Source organism: Alosa pseudoharengus, unplaced genomic scaffold (assembly GCF_046254945.1).
Source record: "Alosa pseudoharengus isolate Yale_2024_CS ecotype anadromous, Long Island Sound unplaced genomic scaffold, YU_APseudo_1.1 YU_APseudo_1.1_scf_18, whole genome shotgun sequence".
NCBI classification, from domain to species: domain Eukaryota; kingdom Metazoa; phylum Chordata; class Actinopteri; order Clupeiformes; family Clupeidae; genus Alosa; species Alosa pseudoharengus.
This window is the reverse complement of record NW_027468650.1, coordinates 33,884,856-33,907,844: the sequence shown is the minus strand read 5'-3', so window position 1 is coordinate 33,907,844 and position 22,989 is coordinate 33,884,856. Positions and strand designations below refer to the sequence as shown.

Here is a 22,989-nt window from a genome sequence, read left to right as displayed (position 1 = left end):
CCCAATTTAGCTCCAACAGATGCAAAACGTGGTTGGAACTGCACTCATGAATCCACTCTGGAGTGGTTTGGTGCTTTATCCAGTGGCTTATAAGAGACACTGAGTACTGGTAGGGTGTGTGTGTGTGTGTGTGTGTGTGTGTGTGTGTGTGTGTGTGTGTGTGTGTAGATTTACTGAGGCACTGCAGTGAAGGTGGTCATCAGAACCTCCCAAGAGAAGCATTTGATTGGACAATACAATTAAGAAGGTAGATAGAGGCGGGAAAGTGTCTCTAAAAAACAAAGTAATTTTTTTGCAAAGTAATACCATCTGACAAGAAAGTAATGAAGTTAATTTCAACCTTTTTCCCGAAAGAGCCTTTTGTATGGAACATGCATTGTTGGATGACTACCAGGAACAGCATTTGTTTTGACAGACTGTGCCACTGCACAACAAAGATTTTAATTGACTCTTTGAGAAAAGGTCAGCTCTCTTTTTTACAAGCCACAAATTCCAACTGAAAGGTCTCCCCATTGAACACCTGAAAGCAAATTATCTATGGCATCATGACTAGCTTATAGAGCCTTGTACAGAGCTAAACTACATCAAGTCAATGCCGAAGAACAAAAAGTTCCTTTTGTTACAAACAGCTGCAGTTTGAAACCCTAATGTTACATGTTTATTGGCCTATTGCCATAGAACCTTTAAATGTTGTACACAGAAGAATATTTCTTAGGCCTTTCTATGGATATCTGGCCAAATTTTCCATATTTGAAGCATCCTGCATCAATCATCAAAGCATCTTAGCTGTGAATATCCAGGCTTTGCCTTTGCACTTAATCTATGAGGCCATCACAACACATACAGTACCAATGCTGAATCAATCATGTCACACTGTATGCTGTGAAGCTACATTGAAATACACTATTTTGCAGTGCATGTGTGGTAATAGCAGAGAAGCATCAGCAGAAGCAGAAGGGCGGGGGTTAATGGAGCAGGGCTGAGGGGTCGTCTCTTACCTGCTGGGTACCCGGCCTCTCTTGCCCAGAGGTGAGAGCAGCTTGTGTCCCTGAGCTGAAGAGTCGTCTCTCTGCTCGCTCTTCACCAGAGCCTGGGCGGCCGAGCGGGGGCTGGACGAGTAGCGGCCCCTCAGACGACTGGCCCCCTCATAACCTGACAGCATGGCTCTGGGCGTAGAAGGAGGAGAGAGAGAGAGAGAGAGACAGAGAGAGACAGAGAGAGAGAGAGAGAGAGAGAGAGAGACAGAGAGAGAGAAATAAAGACACGAGGAGAGAGAAGAGAAAGACAGAGAGAGAGAAAATGTGTAAAGAAAAGATAGTTGGGAGAACACAGAGCACGAGAGAAAAAGAGCAGGAAATAGAGCAAGAGACAAAGAGGGAGAAAAAAAGAGACAGAGAGGAAGAAGAAAGAGAGAGAGAGAGAGAGAGAGAGAGAGAGAGTGGAGGGAGAAAGGAAAAGAAGTAAACAATGTGAGTGAGAGGTCACATGAGGAATTTGGACAATCAAGGGAAGAAAAAAAACCCCCACAACAACAGGCCTAGAGAAAAGCCTAAGAAAACACAGGCTTCTCTTCTCATCTCTACAAGTTAGGCTAGTTTCGAGCAACAGGGAAAAAAGAGGGAAAAAGCCTGACATGTTTGTTTAACCAGCACTTCAGGCTGCAATCCATTGAGCATATAAAACATAAACTACCCTGACTTACCCCAGCAGAGAAATACATCTATACCAACGCCGGAGGAGGCCAATGCATTTCTATACTGTTTATATAGAAATTATGTGCTCTTGAATAATGCACGCTGCCTACACTTGCCCTCTAGACACTCCCTGTACAGGAATACATCTATTTCCTTTCATGTGGCATTGCAGTGTACTGTGGCATAGCAATACCCCCTGAGGATGATGTGGCTCTAGTGCAGTGCTACCTGTCAGGTGGGATTCTGTCACATCTGCATGTTTTTATTTTCATTTATCACTCACTTCCATCATTCTAGCCATCGATCACCTCTTCATTTCACACTGGAAGCTGGGATCTTGTATTATTAATCACAATCACGTGTGATAGAATCCATAAGGGTAATACGTGTTTGCGTTAAAATAAAATACCCAAGGCTGTTACATGAAATTTATTTTTCTATTAAAGACGCCCACCACCATGGAATCGGAAGTGGGTGGACGACTGGACAGGCTTCCCAAGCGTCCCAGCCATCGGCCAGCGGGCCAGGCAAACACAGCAAGCGGCTGTCACAGGGCAAGCAAATGCAATTTCAGTGCAATCCTCCCGACAGAAGCCTAAGCTTTTACACGTTGCTGAGTCAACGCCTCGGCCCACTGCTGTTTTCCCCCAGCTCCAGCGGAACAGATGTGAGCTATGGGAGGAGAGGGGGGGCTGAGAGAGCACAAGACAGACAGAACGCATGAACGCAAGAATAAAAAAGAAAGAAAGAAAAACAGAGCAGAGAGTGGAGTAAGCAAGAAAGAAGGGAAAGGGAAAAAAGACAGACAGAAAAACTGAGAAGTGGAGATAAATTGAAAGATGTGGAAAAAGAAAGTAAGATAAACGAAACGGAAAACAAAGATAAAAGAAACAGCCCCCCCCCCCCAGCTCTGGTCTCCGAAAGCGGAGTGGACACAGTTGCTAAGCCCTCATTTGCTAAGGTGCGCAATATGTGAATCATCCGTGAGCAAGCCTGTGGTGTTCGTGACGGGACACATAATAGCTTAATAAAAGTGTGAGAGTGGCAGATATGGATTGGGGTGTGTGTGTGTGTGTGTGTGTGTGGGGGGGGGGGGGGTGCTCATGGCTCATGTGTTCTGGTAAATGTGGATCGACGAGAAATCTATACGTCAGTGTTGTAGTGGCTGCTTTCATGGCTGGCATTAATCATAGCTCAGTGTACACAAGTCATTTCATATCTACTCTGCTGTGGGCCAAATCAAATCCGCCGTGTGAGACACAAATCCAACAGCAGAAAAGTATATATACAAACGCTGGACTTGAAGTGATTTCACAAACTTCAAAGTTGAGTTGAGTTGGGATTGACCTCTGTGAATACTGCCTTACACAGCATCTTTCAGGAGGCATTTAAGAAAAGCAAAAAACTTCGCTGGTTTCCTGGTGGGACTTACATTTCACCCACAAATTAAATCTTCAAAACACTAATCAAAATGAATAAGTCACTCTTTGAACTTACAGCAGAATGTTGTTCATCATTTTAACACATCAAAAACTGAAATACTCTGAAAAGCTCTTTAATAGCATGTACTGTACTTTAGATGCTGAACATAATTAATAACATAACAGTCATGCTAATAACTGATATATAGCATATTGTACGGAGTCACTGAATGAGATTTGAATAGACACGTACAGTAGGTACCCAGAGGTGCGGTCCTTGATCCTGCCTAAAGGTTGTTGATAGTAGAGATCAACAGCTCAACTCCCTTTTGTGCTTCTAAAGCAACACTGTCCAAGCCACATTGTTTATTTCCTATTTTTCCACAGGATTAAGACTGTGTACACATTTTTGAGTGCATGCACACACACACTCACAGACACACACGCACACACACACACACACACACACACACACACACACACACACACACACACACACACACACACACACACACACACACACACACACACACACACACAAGAGACAGCTAGAGGACCACTAGAGAACCACAAAGAGAAATTAGCTGAATTTGTTTGAACTTTAAAGCATAATGGATTTAAATCACTGACTGTACCTTTCATGGCATACTCAGGGCCAGATGTACTAACGCTTTTGCACCTACTTCAGGCGTATTTGTTCCGCAATGTGCGTGTAAAATCATTGCAAGGTATGTACAAACAGGCCGCAATGATGTAAAAGCGCAAACTGCCTGTTTGTCATGTCATGCATATGCATTCATGGGAGGATCCAGGGGAAAGTTGGAGTTTAGCGTAAAAAGATGGGAGGGGAAGAGTAAAGAGCGCCTAATTATGTGTTCCGCGGTATGTATAGACTGCTCCTGAAAGCGCACTTCTATTCTGTGCCTAAATACTTCCGCCTTGTAAAAGCAGGTGTTAATCCAAATTGCAGTTCAATGGGTCAGTAAGAGAACCTTTCAAAGACAACAGAATCGCTATTTAGAGCACCAGTTTTTGTGGTGAAAGTATTTGTACTACCAAAAGCAACCTTAACTTTCGTTGGCCTTTCGAATGTCTTACTTTCACGTCATTCACTTAAACTTTCCTACTTGTTAGATTTGACCAATCTTCCATAGCCTACGTGCACAATAGTTTGAGTAGAACTACTGATCTTCATTATCTCCCTGCTTGTTTACATCTTATCATGTATGGTATTATTCATGATCCTAAACGTTTGATTCTTTTTAATGTTGTCCTCAGTTAACTTCATTCAACTGCGCTTGTATGTCGGCGCTGCCATTCAGTTGTGGACGTTCGTAAATTGCGTTTATGGGCGGAGAAAGGCAGAGAAAGACGCAGTTTACACTAAGGATTGAACGATTGATAAATACGACGGAAACTTGGGTCTGACAGCGTTCGCAATCTGAGGTGTGTCCATGACTACACTACGTTCTCAAATGTACGTACATCTGGCCCTCAGTGTGCTAACAACAGCTTCTATTTCTCTAAGCATTAAGTGAAATGCTTGATGCCCAGTGGATGTCTGTCTGTTGAGGATATGTGTGTGTGTGTGTGTGTGTGTGTGTGTGTGTGTGTTGGCACTGGGGGGACGGTGGGAGCTCACATACCTAGTTTCCATGTGACCTTCATCCTCTTCCTTGCCGTCGTCCTCCTCCTCGGGGAACAGCCGCTTGGTCTTCTGCACGAAGTGCACCGGGACGAAGGTGATCTGCTTCTCACCGCCCAGCCGGTCGGGCAGCACCACCTCCTTTTTCACGTTGATGTCGGAGTAGGGACAGCCGAAGGCACTGCGGAGAGACAGAGAGACAGAGAGAAGGAGAGAGAGAGAGAGAGAGAGAGAGAGAGAGAGAGAGAGAGAGAGAATGACGTTTAAGTTTACTTTACTCTCTGTAAAAAGAGAGAGCGAGAAAGGTAGAGACGAGGTGACAGAAGGGTAGTAAATAGAGGGGCAGTAGTAGGGGCAGTATATAGAGGGGCAGTAGCAGGGGCAGTATATAGAGGGAGGGGCAGTAGTAGGGGCAGTAGTAGGGGCAGTATATAGAGGGGCAGTAGCAGGGGCAGTATATAGAGGGGCAGTAGTAGGGGGCAGTATATAGAGGGGCAGTAGTAGGGGGCAGTATATAGAGGGGCAGTAGTAGGGGCAGTATATAGAGGGGAAGTAGTAGGGGCAGTATATAGAGGGGCAGTAGTAGGGGCAGTAGTAGGGGCAGTATATAGAGGGGCAGTAGTAGGGGCAGTATATAGAGGGGCAGTAGTAGGGGCAGTAAATAGAGGGGCAGTAGTAGGGGCCAGTGTATAGAGGGGCAGTAGTAGGGGCAGTATATAGAGGGGCAGTAGTAGGGGCAGTATATAGAGGGAGGGGCAGTAGTAGGGGCAGTATATAGAGGGGCAGTAGTAGGGGCAGTAGTAGGGGCAGTAGTAGGGGCAGTATATAGAGGTTGAGACTGGAGAGGGAGGGGAAAAGGAGGTAAAACAGTGAAATCCATCAAAAGAGGAAGATGGGCAGAAATAGATGGAGTGTGTAGGAGAGAGAAAAGGAACATATCAAACACTACGGTAATGGAGGTAGGGTGAGGGTGCAGGAACAGATATGAAGATAAAGAGACCTAGAGAGTAGGATCCATTTGAACAGAGACACAGAGAAGGGAGGGAGGGATGGAGGGAAAGAGAGATGGGTTGGGAAGGGAGGGATGGAGTGGGAAGGGAGAGGGAGATAAAGGAGAAGAGAGAAAATGAAACTGTTCAAACTTACAGAGAGACCACACACGCACACACACATGCACGCACACTACCCACAAAGCCTTCCCTCTTCAAGGCGCCTGTGTGAGAGCGGCACAGAGGGCTGGCGCTGCAAGTAGCTTCTGTCACTGCGCATCATATAAACCAACTTCCTAAGAACCTCCATGATCTGCGTTTGAAGGGATGACACACAGTGGCGGTTCCCAGCAGAGGCAGGTTGGAACAAGTACAGAGGGGAACTTCAATCCTCTCACTAGTGCACTGCAGTAGGCCTCTCCCTCATGCAGCCCTTACTGTACAAGTGCCACGTCTCACTAATGACTTATTATACACATTAATATCACTATGTTTGCTGACAAAAGAAAGGTGGTTTCAAACTGCATTTATTGTAGCAATACACATAATATTGCCCCTTTTATTGTTTTCTTTAATCATTTCGTAAAAATAGCGTAGAATATCTGGGGGAGACTTCAGGTGGCGATAACAGGCTCATTTAAAATCCATTACCTTGCCTTGAAACACAGTTCAATTTTTCTCCACTGTTCTTTAACATCCAAGCACAATTGATTATACGTGAGGTGCGAAAACACACAAAATCATTGCAGAACCATTAAACTAGAGGGGGAGGGAAAGCATAAAACAAACACGTCACCTGTGAAATGAACTCCTCTGAACACAAACAAGCCCAGGGTTCTTCTTCCACATAAATACTATTTTTTAATTCAAGCCTTTCCCTTTCTTATTACGATCACACTCTCTTACCATAACACTCTCCTCATTTATCACTAGCAATAGAGGCCAGCACAGGTCACCTTCCTCTCTCTCTTGGTCACACACACACACACACACACACGCACACACACACACACACACACACACACACAAAATCAAACGATATCCATTAATGTGTGTGTGTGTGTGTGTGTGTGTGTGTGGCAGTTCAATGGCACAAGGCTGGTCGTTACCCGGGCCTGTACGCTCTCCCTTCCCCACATGTGCGTGCCCATCTGGCTGCAGTGGCTTTGTGTCCTGCTGGCGCAGGAGAAGGGACCGTCTCCTGCCATTATGCCTCCGCCGCAGAGACAAGAGCAGCATATGGCTTGCGTTGCAAAGAGGAATATGATTGATGAGACGTGGGGCGCTTCAACACAGGCAATAATTCACCGCTTTCTTTTACCATTGCACCTCAATGCAATTTCCTACCCCTGGAGAGTTTCCCTCTAACACCCCCCACCTCCCCCCAACATATCCTCTCAACAACACACACTTCATATTTTATGAATAGTTACTAATCTTATGAACCGAGAGATGTCTCAGCATTTTTCAAAAGCCTATGGAGCCATTAAATGCCAGCACGCATCGACTGGCATGGAGGAAGAGGAAGACGAGGAGGAGGAGGAGGAAGAGGAGGTGGGACACCTGCCTGATTTCAAATTCCAAACGCAGCGGTCCAATTACCTCATGGAAGCCAAGACTTTCCAAGCACGGATAATGAGTAGGAAGGACTGGAAGCGCGGCGAGAGGTCTACATTAAAGCAGCCGGTCTCAGAGGCTGCCAGAGAACAGAGCTGCCCATGCCTCTGATTCTAAAGAGACCACTGGCCTTTGAAGCGTCCTTCACAGCGAGGGAGAGGCCGGGCAACAGAGGGAGAGATGGGCTGATGCTAATTTCAGATATCACGCCGAGACGCCATCATCGCCACCATCAGATCTTAATCAGGGAAGGTGAGAGCTGGGTGGCTAACCTCAGAGTCAAACACGGTAGCCATCTGACGCGGAGCAGCGGGGGTTAAACGCCAAACCGGCTCCCCGCAATAAGCATGGGGGAAGTCAACCATCTTTAAGGAAGTGTAATTACTGGTATTTGACATCGCCTCCTTGGACCCCGGGTTTTTACAGGCCGATAAAACTAGTCAGATGGTGAGCGAGACAAGTCCAGCGGCCCCATGGCGTTCTACTCCATTAGTGGCAGTAGCGGCCAGCTCCCCCCAGGCCTCAGAGAGCTCCTCATGAATTTTATGCAGACAAATTGCACTGTGTCAATACAAGGGTGTTAAACTGTGCTGCCTGATTCAGTCGACAGACCATGTGGCTCCTCAAGAGACGTATGAGGCAGCCAAAGAAGAAGAAAAAGGCAAAATTCGGTGATGGGCAATCACTTTAACAGTCCATGCGACAGGCTATATTTTACATAATATAAAGACTATGATTAAGGACTCAATATATGACTTACAATACAGTACTCCTCTTCAGGTCCTATATATTATGCAAAATTCACTATGCAGCAATATCTCTTTCCACTTTCAATTCATGGGAAAGGAAAATAATGCAGCCAATCGTCCTCTACGCGCTGACACTTTCTGACAGCAGACCCAACCGTGTTGAACTCTTGTTGCTTTCTGGAAGCCGCACGGTGGATTAAATTTGACAACCTTGTGACAACATTCTCAATACCTCTCTGTTTAATTGGGGGAGGGTGTTGATGCTCGATGGGACGTCGCTGATGCCGTGTGAGCGTTGATGCCAGTGGTTCCCTGGGAACTTAAAAATAGACAGATGGAAAGAGGCTAAAATTATTGCTCTGGGAAAGGAGGAGACTCTCCTCTCCTCTCTCTCTCTTTCACTCTCTCACTCCATGGCCTTCTCTGCGGTGCCCACGGCATGGAGGAAAAAATCAATAGCAGCATTGGGAGTGATAGCACTGGGAGGTATTTTTGGAGAAGTTTGAGAAACGAATTCATCTGCCCCTCTTTGCAATTTTGTCTGAAATGAGCCAGTGGAACTTCCAAAGATTAAGCAGCTAATCCCTTCACTAGGCCTCCCGGAGTCCACTGACGACAGTTTCTAGTCAAAATCTATGGTGCCCCCAAATGACCCGTTTGAGTTTCATCATAATTGCGAGCAATTACTAGGCCTATGCCCAAATAAAGGAATAAGTAATAAAGCAAAAACAATTTTCCGACTGCGACTATCACTCAACTGGCTTCATCAAGTCTAATGGCCTGGAATGAATAAGAAGGCTTTAATGAAGACAAGGGGAAACAGCGGAGGAATATGAAGTGCCTCCTGAAGTCGTGATTATGCGCTTTAATATGTTGCGTCAAGCAACGTTTTTATTACGCCGCCTTCGCAGCGTGACAGATGGGCCGTGGATGTGGCGAGGGTTGTTTATTGTAATAACTCCGCTCTGGGTCCCCCCTCATCTGGGCTGCCAAGGCTTCCAGCGATCGCATTCACTCACCGACACCAGGCATTAAGGTAATGACAACAAGCAATAACGCCGCCGGAGTGGCAAAGCAGTCACAGACGTCTGGCAACTACTGGAGGGCCTCTGAAACTTTGTTTTTGTTTCTTGCAAATGAGGCTTTCTTTCATTCCAGCACCACTAAAAAAATGTAAAAGTATGACCGCCTGACACATAATTGGGCAATTTTCTGTTAATTGCATGCTAATGCATGCAAACGAGATGCAAATTTTGCACTAATGAAGCTCAACCCCATCTAGAAGCCGGAGATGTGGAGAGGAGAATCATGGACGCCCAGGAGCTTTGGGACGGGTTATTTCATACGGCTCCAGGAGTCACAGTAATCAGAAATGCCTTTCAGAAGGACCTTGTCCTGCTGTTTCAAGATGAGGTGGAATATGCAGTCTCCACAACCAATTGATTGGGCAGTGATTAGATCCCTCGGATAGGTGAGAAGCAAAAAATAGAAAAGGGTGTAGATGAAATGAGAGAAGAATGGATTGCATAGGTCACAGAGGACATAATGCACTCTGGTACAATATATGCAGAGCAGAGGAGGGCTACTATTGGCTAGAGTTCTTTGGGATTATTGATTGCTTTCTACATTTACATAAAATTCATATGATATATGATGGCAAAATAATGCTTGGGCAAAATGTCTCAATATATATGTATATCTAGTGATTTAGAAATATTTGTTACAAATATGTTTAAAATCCTGTTTGTATTGTATAATTTGTATTTGCCAGCTCTCAGAGCAGACTAAATCAAATCGATGTCTTGCTTGTAAGATCCATAAACCTTTGTGACTGTAGGAATGCAATATAGATGAGAGATGGGGAGGCTTAGCCGGCCTAATCTTTGAACTACAGCCAGGAAAAAGTCTACTCCTTAAACATCACTCTGTGCAAGAATTGCATTTGCATCCAACAACTGTCAGAAATATCACCCTGCTATCCTTACACACAAAAATGTGAATACACAGCACATGGACTTCACCTCACTGCCACACTAGCACCAGAACTCTGGACATATTATGGCGTTTCCAAGCCATAGACTGTACTGTGCATATAAAGAAATTGTTTCAAGCTCACACCGCAAATCAAAAGCTGACCTCCAATCAATGTTCACTCTAAAATGTTGGTGTCCATATGCAGTAAACCTTATTGTGCAAACCACCAAACAGAATTTGCTGACGTCCAATCAATCTTCACTCTAAAATGTAGGTGTCCTGTTGCAGTATGCTGCCCAGCACAGCAGCATTTACAACACAGAGAAGCCAACTGTGAGGCATATTGTGTGCAAAGAGAGACCATCTTCTCTATGTAAAATCTCCCTTTGGCACAACAGCCTGTGCAAAAAGAGACCATCTTCTCTATGTAAAATACCCCTTTGGCACAACAGCCTGTGCAAAAAGAGACCATCTTCTCTATGTAAAATACCCCTTTGGCATGGCAGCCTGAGCAAAGACAGACCATCTTCTCTATGTAAAATAGCCCACCTACTCACAAAGCTGCTTGACTTGATCCTCACTCGGAACTGCAGCACAGACACCCTCATGGTGATGCCTCTCCATATTTCTGAGCACTTCTTCATCCAGTTCAACGTCAGCCTGAAAGAACAGCCTCCGTCTCCTCAGCTGATGGTCACGTTCCGCCGCAACATCCACAATCTGTCTCCAACCCACTTTTCCTCTGTGGTTGCCTCCGGTCTACTTCCACTCAACACCTTCTCCTCTCTGGAGGTTAATGATGCCACAGACTCGCTCTGCTCCACACTGAGCTCGTGTCTGGACGAGCTGTGCCCTCTTACCACAAGGCCAGCTCGATCCAAACACTCTTATCCATGGCTAAATGATGTCCTCCGATCGCAGCACACAAAACTCAGAGCCGCAGAGAGGAAATGGCACAAATCCAAACTAACTGATGACCTCAAAAACTACCAGACACTCCTAACCTCCTTCTCAGCCAGCATCACTGCTGCTAAGACAGCTTTCTACAATGACAAAATCAACAGCACTACAGACACTCGAAAACTTTTCTCAACCTTCAAATCGCTACTCAACCCTCAGCAGCCTCCTCCTCCATCCAGCCCTACAGCGGATACCCTTGCCTCATTTTTTACAAACAAAGTGGCGGCAATCAGCACAGCAGTCAATTCTCTACAATTCTCTCTTACAACCTTTGGGGCTGCTGGAACATATTTTTCAGCATTTGTGCCTCTCTCCGAGAGTGAAGTATCTAGACTCCTGACATGTAGCCGTCCTACCACATGCTTGTTGGACCCTATACCAACAAGCCTACTTCAGTCCATCAGCCAGACCATTGCACCAGCTATCACACATGTGATCAATGCTTCGCTAACCTCTGGCATATTTCCAACAGCGTTCAAAACGGCCCTGGTAACACCGTTATTAAAGAAAACTTTTCTCAACCCTGCTCAAGTCGAGAACTACCGCCCTGTCTCACTCCTGCCTTTCCTATCCAAAGGCATTGAACGAGCAGTCTCCAAACAGGTCTCTGACTTCCTTTCACAGAACAACCTTCTGGATCTGGTCTGGGTTCAAAAGCGGCCACTCTACCGAAACGGCTCTGCTGTCTGTAACAGAAGCCTTGAAGGAAGCCAGGGCGACCGCTCGGTCATCAGTACTTACTCTGCTTGACTTATCGGCTGCCTTTGACACGGTTAATCACCGCATCCTTCTCTCTATACTCTCTAACATGTGGATCTCTGGCTCTGCTCTCTCCTGGTTTGAATCCTACCTCACAGGACGCTCATGGCTTGGAAAGCTATCTGCACCTCACTATCTCACCATAGGGGTCCCCCAGGGCTCAGTGCTGGGCCCCCTTCTCTTTGCTATCTACACCACCTATCTGTCCTTTCCACCTGATGACCCCTTTGTCTCAGACATAGCTACATGGATGAAGGCACATCACCTCCAGCTGAACCTTTCAAAAACTGAACTGCTGGTCCTCCCAGCTAAACCTACCATACACTTCGACATCAAAATCAAATTTGACTCCCTGTCTGTTTCACCTACCAGGGCTGCAAGAAATCTAGGAGTTGTTCTCGACAACCAACTAAACTTCTCAGATCATGTTGCCTCAGTCGCCCGGTCGTGCCGTTTCGCACTCTACAACATACGGAAAATCAGGACTTACTTGACTCAAGATGCCACCCAACTCCTGGTTCAGGCAATAGTCATCTCACGACTTGACTACTGCAACGCCCTCCTGACAGGTCTCCCAGCCTGCACAGTGAAACCCTTCAGATGATCCAGAATGCGACGGCGCGCCTGGTCTACAACCAACCCAAAAGGGCACATGTTACCCCGCTACTCATTCAGCTACACTGGCTACCTATGGCGGCCCGCATCAAATTCAAGGCTCTAACGCTTGCCTACAAAGTAGTCTCCGGTTCTGCTCCCACCTACTTAAATGCCCTCATACAGACATACGCTACCTCCAGACCGTTGCGCTCCTCAGACGAATGACGTCTAGCTCTGCCACTTCAGGCCAATCCAAACTTTTCTCATCTGTTGTTCCTCGTTGGTGGAACAACAGATGGTGGAACAAAAAACTCCTGAAGACCCAGCACTTTAGAACATCTCCTCTCATAGCACTACTTACAACTAGTCTTGCTGATCCTAGCACTTACCACCTGTCTTGAACTGACACTCAACTGTTTAAAAACAGCTCTCACTTATGCACTTATTCTTACTGTACTCTACCTTTTTCAAATTGTCCTAAAATTGTTGCGAGAATTGCTTTAAAACTTAAACTGTTTACCATGTTGTTAGTCGCTATGGTTAAAAATGCGTCAGCCAAATGTAATGTAATGTAATGTAATGTAATGTAAAATCTCCCTTTGGCATGACAGCCTGTGCAAAGAGAGATCATCTTCTCTATGTAAAATACCCCTTTGGCATGACAGCCTGTGCAAAGAGAGATCATCTTCTCTATGTAAAATCTCCCTTTGGCACGGCAGCCTGTGTGGGGCCCAGGGAATGACTCACCTGTGGTGTCCTGTGTATTTTGCGCCTTTGATGTGGCCCACACCACGGCATCCTGGCGTGGGACACACTCCCTGGGTGACGGAGCTCTTGAGGTCAGAAAGTCCTATGTGTGCTGGACAGGAAAACACACACACACACACACACACAAACACACACACACACACGGGTCAAAAACAAGCCGTGGATTTGTTGTCCCATATCTATAAATATATACACAAAGAAACTCACAAACACACACACACACAGACACTGTGGGAGAGATGAAATACAATCATTTCACAAAGTCTCATAGAGTGTTAGAGATAGCATACACTTAAGTTAAAGCTTCTGCTTAGAGTCTTTTGAAAAGCTAAATGTTTTAGAAAGGAACCTTTTCCCCCCGCATAAATCTTTTCAGGGTCACAGAGGGACCTTCACAGCTGAACACCGAAGCTCTCAAGTCAAAGCCAAAGAACTCCACATAAGACCTCACAAGAGAGAAGCAGGAGAATATTTAACAGTTCCACTGTATGATGAGGTCTAGATTCAGAGAGTGCACATTTCTACCACCTATTGCTTTCTCTGTGATGGGAACTCAAGATCTTAGTGTTATTCCTGACACTTCTACACAGTGACAAGACTGGCCAAATAGGAGAGTAATATACATCAACACCTTCTGACCAACAGGGATGCCTGTTCATTTAGCGTTGAAATATCTCTCCCGTTGTCACTGTGCCTCACCTAACAAAGGGACGAATCTGGAACATACCGAGGCTTCCCACACTTAAGAGTGGAGGAGAGATTGATTCAACATCATCACTGCTGATCAGGCTATCGCACCTCTCCCCCCACATGGTGACCACGAGTAGGGCGGCAACAATGGTTTCAGCCAATGGCCATCAGTCTCTAGCCACACGACAACCCTCACAGAAGCACCCCTCCTCCTCCTCACCCTCCACTCCCCTCATCCCCCCCCATCATTTCAGCGGACCAAGTAAGTTATCTTTTAAAAAAACTCCATCCTCGGAAGGCAGCCGGGCCTGACAGACTGTGTCCAAGGCTGCTCAAGGACTGTACTGCTGAACTGGGGGAGCCACTGAAGCACATCTTCAACTGGAGTCTACGTCTCGGACAAGTTCCAACACTGTGGAAGACATCATGTCTCACCCCCATTCCCAAGAAACCACACCCCAGCGGGCTTAATGACTTCAGGCCTGTAGCTCTAACATCACATGTGATGAAAACAATGGAGCGACTGGTCTTAGGTATGCTCAGACCCCAGGTACGCCATGCACTAGACCCGTTACAGTTTGCATACCAGGAGAAAGTGGGCGTGGACGATGCCATCACTTATCTTCTACACAGGACACATTCTCACCTAGACAAGGGGAAAAGTGCTGTGAGAATCATGTTCTTTGATTTCTCAAGTGCTTTTAACACCATCCAACCCCTCAGACTGGGAGAGAAGCTCTTGCAGATGGGTGTGGACGCTCACCTGGTAACCTGGATTACAGATTACCTGACCGAGCGACCACAGTTCGTCAGACTGAAGAACTGCCTCTCTGACACTGTGATCAGCAGCACCGGCGCGCCACAGGGAACTGTGCTCTCTCCAGTCCTGTTCACCCTGTACACATTTGAACTCTGCTACAACACCGAGTCATGCCACATGCAGAAGTTTTCTGATGATACTGCAATTGTGGGGTGTATCAGGGACGAGCAAGACGAGGAGTACAGGAGCCTGACTTTGTGCAATGGTGCAAACTTAATCACCTTCAACTAAACACTTCAAAGACCAAGGAGATGGTGGTGGAGGTGGTAAGCACCTACAAGTATCTGGGTCTCCACCTGGACAATAAACTGGACTGGTTAGCCAACACTGATGCACTCTACAAGAAAGGACAGAGCAGGCTGTACTTCCTGAGGAGGCTGCGGTCCTTCAATGTGTGCAGCAAGCTCCTCAGGATGTTCTATCAGTCTGTTGTGGCCAGCGCCCTCTTCTATGCAGTGGTATGCTGGGGAGGAAGCACAAAGAAGAAGGATGCTGGGCGACTTGACAGGCTGGTAAGGAAGGCTGGCTCTGTAGTGGGAGCTGAACTGGAGTGTATCACTTCAATATCTGACAAAAGGACCCTAAACAAACTGATCAACATCTTGGACAATGAATGTCATCCACTCTACAGCACTATCAAAAACCAAAAGAGCTTGATCAGCTGGAGACTTCGCTCACTGCCATGCACAACTGAAAGGCTGAGGAAGTCATTTGTTCCTAGGGCCATTGAACTGTTCAATGCCTCACTAAAGGGAAGAGGAGAGATAGACTTCTCTGCTTAGTCTGCCTGCCTCTCCACCCTCTCCATGTCCATGTTTTTTGAGTACTGACTGCCCACTACTGCTTACTACTGTTTTACTACTGTTTTACTATTGTACACAGTCTAATGTTTTCACTACTGTTTTACTGCTACACTGTTTTTCATGCTATATTAGCACACATGATCAATGGCTGCGGTCAGGCTTCTGCTACAATACTGAATGAATGAATGACTATAACCCTATTACCTCAACCTGTTCTTGCGCTGAAATAGTTTTTTATTTTACCTTGTCTACATTATACTTTACTCTTCTATTTATCTATATTATTTATGCTGGTCTCTAGACCTTACTCTTGAACTGTTGCACTGTTGGACTAATGTTGGACTACTTTTTGCACCTTCACCATGACACTCACTCTCTTGAGCACCTTGCCAGGCACACATAACTAAGGACTATGGTTGGACTACTGTTTGCACCTTCACCATGACACTTACTCCCTTTAGCACCTCACCAGTCCCGGCCCTGTCACTACAAGCGTCTTATGCTTGATCACCCTCAAGCACATTGGACTTTCTTAATTTAACTTATATAGTGTATTTAGTTTTGTTAGTTTTCTTATCTGTCTTATCTTCTACTGTCTTTATTGTACAGTGGAGTTTAGTTATATGTTTATACTTATGTTTACCATTTCTGCTGTAAGTGCATGGTGTGTGTTATGTCTGTATGCTACTGAGACCCTTGAATTTCCCCTTGAGGATCAATAAAGTATCTATCTATCTATCTATCTATCTATCTATCTATCTATCTATCTATCTATCTATCTATCTATCTATCTATCTATCTATCTATCTATCTATCTATCTATCTATCTATCTATCTATCTATCTATCTATCTATCTATCTATCTATCTATCTATCTATCTATCTATCTATCTATCTATCTATCTATCTATCTATCTATCTATCTATCTATCTATCTATCTATCTATCTATCTATCTATCTATCTATCTATCTATCTATCTATCTATCTATCTATCTATCTATCTATCTATCTATCTATCTATCTATCTATCTATCTATCTATCTATCTATCTATCTATCTATCTATCTATCTATCTATCTATCTATCTATCTATCTATCTATCTATCTATCTATCTATCTATCTATCTAACATACATACGCTCAAAGTCATTTAAATTCAAAACAGTGTTTGAGCTTTACGTCAAACCCCTGAGGCAGTGCCACAAGACAACACCATTAACGTTATAACATCGGCTAATATAGATTGACAAAACACAAACAGAGGCAAGGGATCCTGCGTTCAACTGGAGTTTTCCTATCTCTCCTTGTTCTCTGGAAACCTAACAATGTTGTGTATAAGCTCAAGTCCCTGAATATGTTTACCGGGACGAGCAACAAACATATTTGTTTGTGGAGTTATTCAGTTTGAAAGCTACTGTATGATGGCTGTTTTCTTCCAGTCAATTCTCTTGTGCATTCATTTGCCCAGCATTGGCAATTCAAGTTGTTATGTCAGGGGCAATCTACCAGAGTTACTGGAGAAGGTAAACACAAAAACATGACATGAGTGGAAAAGAGGACAAAAGGTCAGAAGTTAGAAGTTGGACTGCACATCGCCCATTACAGTCCATTTAAAGCTTGAGGTTGCTTAGTTCTGTAAACAAAAATTCCACTGATGATGAGTGACTTTTGCATAACTACAGCCAGGAGTAGCCATTACATGGTTATGATTCACTCGAGTTCATTCCTGGATACAGAATGTGGGTGAAGCTTTTGGAATAGTAAAAAAAAGCATGCTTAGTGGAACAGCTTAAATCACAGCTGTTTGATTCCATTTTTGATCTCCTATGTTTCCGTCTGCAGGCCAAAAGGGATGTGACAGTAGATGAGGCCGGTTCACCGTGTAACCTCTCAACCAAGAAACAGATTGTGCACAAGACATTAGGCACAGGTTGGAGCAGCTCCATAAATGTCAGGAAGATTTACCACTCGAGGTGGCTGGGAGGAAGCCAATCGATAGCGAAGATCAAATGAGTGCCGACTGCCGAGGTTCTTGAGAGAAGAGCAAGTGACAGAGAGAGAGAGAGAGAAAGAGAGAGAGAGAGAGAGAGAGAGAGAGAGAGAGAGAGAGAGAGAGAGAGAGAGACAAAGAGAAGTAAAAGAGAGGAGGTGGAGAGAAGGATACTCACTCAGGGGGGACTCCAGAGGGTGACCTGTGCGGGCGCACCATCCGACAGGATGAAGGTCGGGCAGGTCGGAGTCCACCCAGAAATCAAACTTCTCATGCCAGCCATCGAAGTGGATCTGTGACACACAAACGGTTCTTCCTTAGAATTGTTTTCCTTAAATCAATTACACAATATGCAAAACATCCAGGAGTTCTGTTTTAAACTCCTAACAATGGCAGATAACTGCTGTGTAACTGTATTTACAAAAAAAAGCCAATTCAGTTATGTGATACATTAAGAAAATGTAAGAGGTCTACTCTACTTACCTAAACACCTCCATAAGTAATTTGAGACAAATCAATACAGAGGTTACTACTGAGAGGTTTCCCACTTACGGTGGCTTCTCAGGTTAAGTGTAGCTGTGATACCTGTGATCACAAATGGTGTTCAAAATTACACACATATTCAAAGTAGACTGGTTCTTAAAGGTAGTGCCACTTTGTAAAAATAAGACCTTGTTGTGTGTTAATTTAACAGTTTTTACATCTGATCCAAACGAGTGATCAAAACTCTTAATAGTGGACAAAACTGTTTCTCAATGGCTGGAGTGCATCTTGAAATCTTCTAAAGGAGGCATTAACAATGTCTCAAGTGGTCACAGCCTGGCAGCTTTGTGGTTTCAGCACTTGACTCCCAGCCTGGCAGTGCCAGATCACAGAACAGCCCAGTTCTGGCTTGAGCTGTGGACTGGACGCTCTCAACTGAGAAGAGTTAGGCTAAGCTGAAAGAGCACGGCCAACTGAAATCCAGGTGAGACCAAATGGTTGTAAGTACAAGAGGTTGAAAAGAACTGACAAGCTGGATCAGGGAGTACAGTATGTGGACAGACTGGTGCTAACCTATTTGGAAAAAATCAGATCAGCGTCTATGGTGGGGGATTCACTTCATTTCAAGCCTCACTTATCCCAACGCGTACAGTTTAAAGGAATTATCCAGAGTAAAATGCACTTTAGATCAATTTACGGATGATTGGGAGTACATACGTTGAGTTGACATCAAAATCATGTCATTCGGATGTGTTTTGAGAAAGTTCGATTTTACCGTTTTTAGTCAAAACTCGTTAGCGTGGAAGTGAGAAGGGCATATTATTTCGCCACTACAAAACACTATTTTTATACCTCTTCTACAGTTCCAAACAACATTACACTTACGTGGTAGTGAGTAGAGGGTCCCTAAAGCCAAACCGAAGTATCCCGAGGTCTTTATGTGGTCGGATAGAGAGTCCAGAATGAATTTCATCAAGCCAGTACCTTTCCGGAAATGTTGCCATCTTTGCTGCCATCTTTAGGGGAAAGTCCGTAGGAGTCGATTGCCGAAATTCACAATTGTGAATTTCCAGAGCCTGTTACTCCCATACTTGGCAATCGACTCCTAAGGACTTTCCCCTAAAGATGGCATGATTTTGATGTCAACTCAACGTGTGTACTCCCAATCATCCGTAAATTGATCTAAAGTGCATTTTACTCCGGATAATTCCTTTAACTCACTGCAAGAACAAGGAGATGATTCAGGCACCTTAGTATAATTAAAATGAACTCATCAACAACATCACCATTCCAATCAGAATCCAATAGATTGTTGTCACTACTTTTGACATGACTCCAAATGAATCATTAGCACAAGTAAGCAAGGGGCAATGCACAGGGCACATACTCTCTCTTATAGTGCAGTGCTGCTTAAAAGACATTAGCACAGGCTTAAAAGAGACAATAGGTCATAAACTCCCACGGAGTATTCATATAGACTAATGACATACGCAATCTAAATGCTGTAATGATGTAGCCCTAGTAAGTTTTGTGTGTAATTCAATAAGCATTGTTCAAAAGAGATGACTACTTCTCAGATGAATGAAGTGTGAATCAATGCATCTGCACAGCACACAGCACCGAGACATGAAAACAGCTCCAATGAGTCGGGACGTGCCTGTCTGCATGCAGGAGCCTTTCGGAGGCTACACCAGGCTCGAGATGTTAATTATTTATTGCACTGAGCCTGAGGTATCAGGAGAGGACTGCTCAGTGTAATCAGATGATGATGATGCTGCTTACACACACACACACACACACACACACACACACTTCCAATCTAGCATCTGCGCAAATCTAATTGTTTTCTTTACACACTCACACTTTTCATCTTTCCTATCCAGCATAAACTACATAAAGCTCTCTCTCACACGTATTGTACACGTATTTTTCATATCCTGCATGATCCGCACAGATAATTTTTTGCCAAGTGGGCACTATGGGAGATTTTCACAAATTCATCACAACCTCGATGAGTCCACATCAATATCACACACAATGCCCGAGTCGAGTATTTCTACCCTCTTTAAAAAAAAAAAGAAAAAAAGAAAGAAAAAATCAATGCATGGGACAATGCCAGACTGCACTGCATGTTGCTGACTATTGCTGCTGATCTTGCCATTCATCTTGGCCATTTAAACATAATTAGTGGCCAATGTGCTGACAAACATCTCTTAGAAATAGTGACTCCTATTCATTCAGGGAAGTCATTACTTCTTCAACCTGAAGGGCAATTAGGAAAGCAGTCTTTAATGTGGCATTAATATATGGCTGAGCAAATTTACCTTTGCGTTTAATGACTGCCCTCATGTAGTTAAATAAATACAGAAAAAACGGCTTGATGTGCAGTGAAGTGGGTCTGATTAAGAAAGATGGCTCCTTGTAAAGAGGAAGATCAATGCAAATCAATATGCATTCTTGCCCCAAGTTTTTTCCTGGCTGATGACTGATCAAACAATCAGGTATTAATAACAGTGAGTTAGCAGAGACTGTTCAAACATGGATTCCCATGATCCAACATGACCAGTTATAGTCAGTCATATAGCTATAATGCCAGGGTTATAGCAATCTGATGCCCAGTTAGAGTCAGCGTAGATGGGCGTACATGCACCAATCTTACCACGGCCTCTACTGTATGTGCTTCTGCTTGCTGATACAGTACAAGCCTAAAATGAAATATTTTAGAGAGGGCAAGCTATACAGAAATATCAGCGCCTGCAAAAGATGTGAGAACTGATTATCACTTAAATAGTCCAAGTTACACTAACAGATATGACCTTTGCTTTAAATGTGGTTGTTTGTTTGTGGATTTGCACACTTAGGAATCACAAATGGCTACTCATTTATTTTTCTCATATCCGAAAGTTTTTTGTTTTGCCACCGTGACAGAGTTATTTGGTAGAGGTAGATGGCAGATGCTTTGTACTATTAACCTTGTAAGTTTGCGCAGGCAAAACTCACAGTTTTAGTTGATTCAAATTGGGCATGTACTGTACACTAGCATGTACTGTTCAGCAGTGTGGGATGTTGTCTAGAACAATGCAGTGTTGTAGTAAGCTACAGTAAAAGAAAGCAAAGTGGATTACAACACTGCACATGCACATTTTGGAGGCAGACCCACACACCATGGCTCAGTCCCATTTCCGCAAACACCTGCAAACCTCAATCTACTGTAGCGTCTTCACAAAGGACAGATCAACATATGCTACAGCCTCCAAGAGCAGAGCGTTGTCCAAACCCCCACAACCTTCAACAGTGTCGTGTTGAACCATGTGTCTGACCAAACACGGAGGTCAGGGGTCGTCTCCTCACCTTGACCCGATAGTCCTCCGTGTCCACGATGGTGGCCACTCGGATCAGCATGGCGTTCCTCCTGTCCACCGCCTCAAGTTTCATGTTCACCTGAAAGTTGTGAGGAGGACTCTGAGGAAGAAAACACACACACACACACACACACACACACACACACACACACACACACACACACACACACACACACACACACACACACACACACACACACACACACACACACACACACACACACACACACACACACACACACACACACACACACACACACACACAGTTAAAGGCTAAAGTGATTCTGTGAAGTGTATTGGGTCTAATGGTACAGAGTGACATTAGTCACATGACCAGCTTTTGAAATGTACTCCTACATACAACATAGTAAAGCAGTCCAGCAGTACACAAATAAACAACCAACTAGCCACCAAGCAAGACATGACACCACACCAAGCATTTCTTCCATTTGTAAAAGTAAAATGGCCAAGAAACCTCCTGAAAACCCAGAAAATAATATTTGTTTTTCACAATTGACTTCAGTAACACCCTGCAGAGGGGAAGCTAGTCATGTTTTTAATTTAACTGCCACTCAGATTTAATGCAGTTTCATGTAACCTTTGGGGTTTCATTTTGTTAAAGAATGGTGTTTAGTTTTATCCTTTTTTTACAACTTCTAATTATTATTGTACACTTCATCCTCAAATAAGACTGCAGTGTAGGAAAAGCTCACTGCAAACACACAATGCCACATACAACACACACACACAACAACAAAAACAGCACACATCAATAACCACAGCTCACACTAAACACAAAAGACAGAACACAAACACAAGAAGTAGCTTATCCTCACCCACTCACACATGTGGACACACACACACGCACACACACACACACACACACACACACACACACACACACACACACACACACACACGATGATAAATGCGTGCACAGATTGTATTGTATTGTGGCCGTGGCTCACACACTTTTTCTCTCCCAGCACTTACCATACAAAAGGCCTGGCTTTGAACGGCAGAGGCACCATTGTCTTCTAAGTACTCCTCCCAAAGGAAATGCTCTGGATTGGGGTGTCCTTGAACACAAGCCAAACACATAGTCAGATTGAAGCAGGAACTGTACGCATGCTTTTAAAACTAAAAGCTTTGATACTGTCCCTCGTACAGGAACACCAGCGTACTGTAAATGCATACAGATGTTCAGTTAACAGACTCGGCTAACAAACACTCTTTGAGTCTCCGAGCCACCAGGACTTGTTTCAAAGACCACTTAATGGATTTGTGGGATTTGCCACAAGTGTGCTTCTGGGGCTGCCAAACCGCATGGTCCACTAAATAGGCATTAGTTCCACTGCGGGATACCCGGTTCTCAATTGTAACAGAACAATTTCAGATTAGAGTGAACGAGAGAGAGAGAGAGAGAGAGAGAGAGAGAGAGAGAGAGAGAGAGAGAGAGAGAGAGAGAGAGAGAGAGAGAGAGAGAGAGAGAGAGAGAGAGAGAGAGAGAGAGAGAGAGAGAGAGAGAGAGAGATTGTCTGAATTTTGATTGTTGGGATTGTCTGAAACACTCGTCCCCCCAAACCAAATGAGTTAGAACAGAGAGGGCTTTTGGGAGCTTGGTGTTTACCAAGTGAAAACTGGAGATGTTCAGATAATGGCCTTA

The 22,989-nt window shown here is 44.5% G+C and overlaps 1 protein-coding gene across 1 annotated transcript in view; it reads right to left on the bottom strand.

The window, feature by feature from the left end:
• l3mbtl4 (L3MBTL histone methyl-lysine binding protein 4) overlaps positions 1–22,989 on the bottom strand; it is an 87,954-nt gene that overhangs the window by 36,547 nt on the left and 28,418 nt on the right. The window contains exons 11-16 of the mRNA XM_076291019.1: positions 22,317–22,402; positions 21,313–21,423; positions 17,657–17,771; positions 13,153–13,264; positions 4,762–4,941; positions 999–1,166 (exon numbers count right to left, since the gene is read on the bottom strand). Of these exons, the coding sequence (XP_076147134.1) occupies positions 999–1,166; positions 4,762–4,941; positions 13,153–13,264; positions 17,657–17,771; positions 21,313–21,423; positions 22,317–22,402 (772 nt within the window). The remainder of the gene's footprint in view (positions 1–998; positions 1,167–4,761; positions 4,942–13,152; positions 13,265–17,656; positions 17,772–21,312; positions 21,424–22,316; positions 22,403–22,989) is intronic.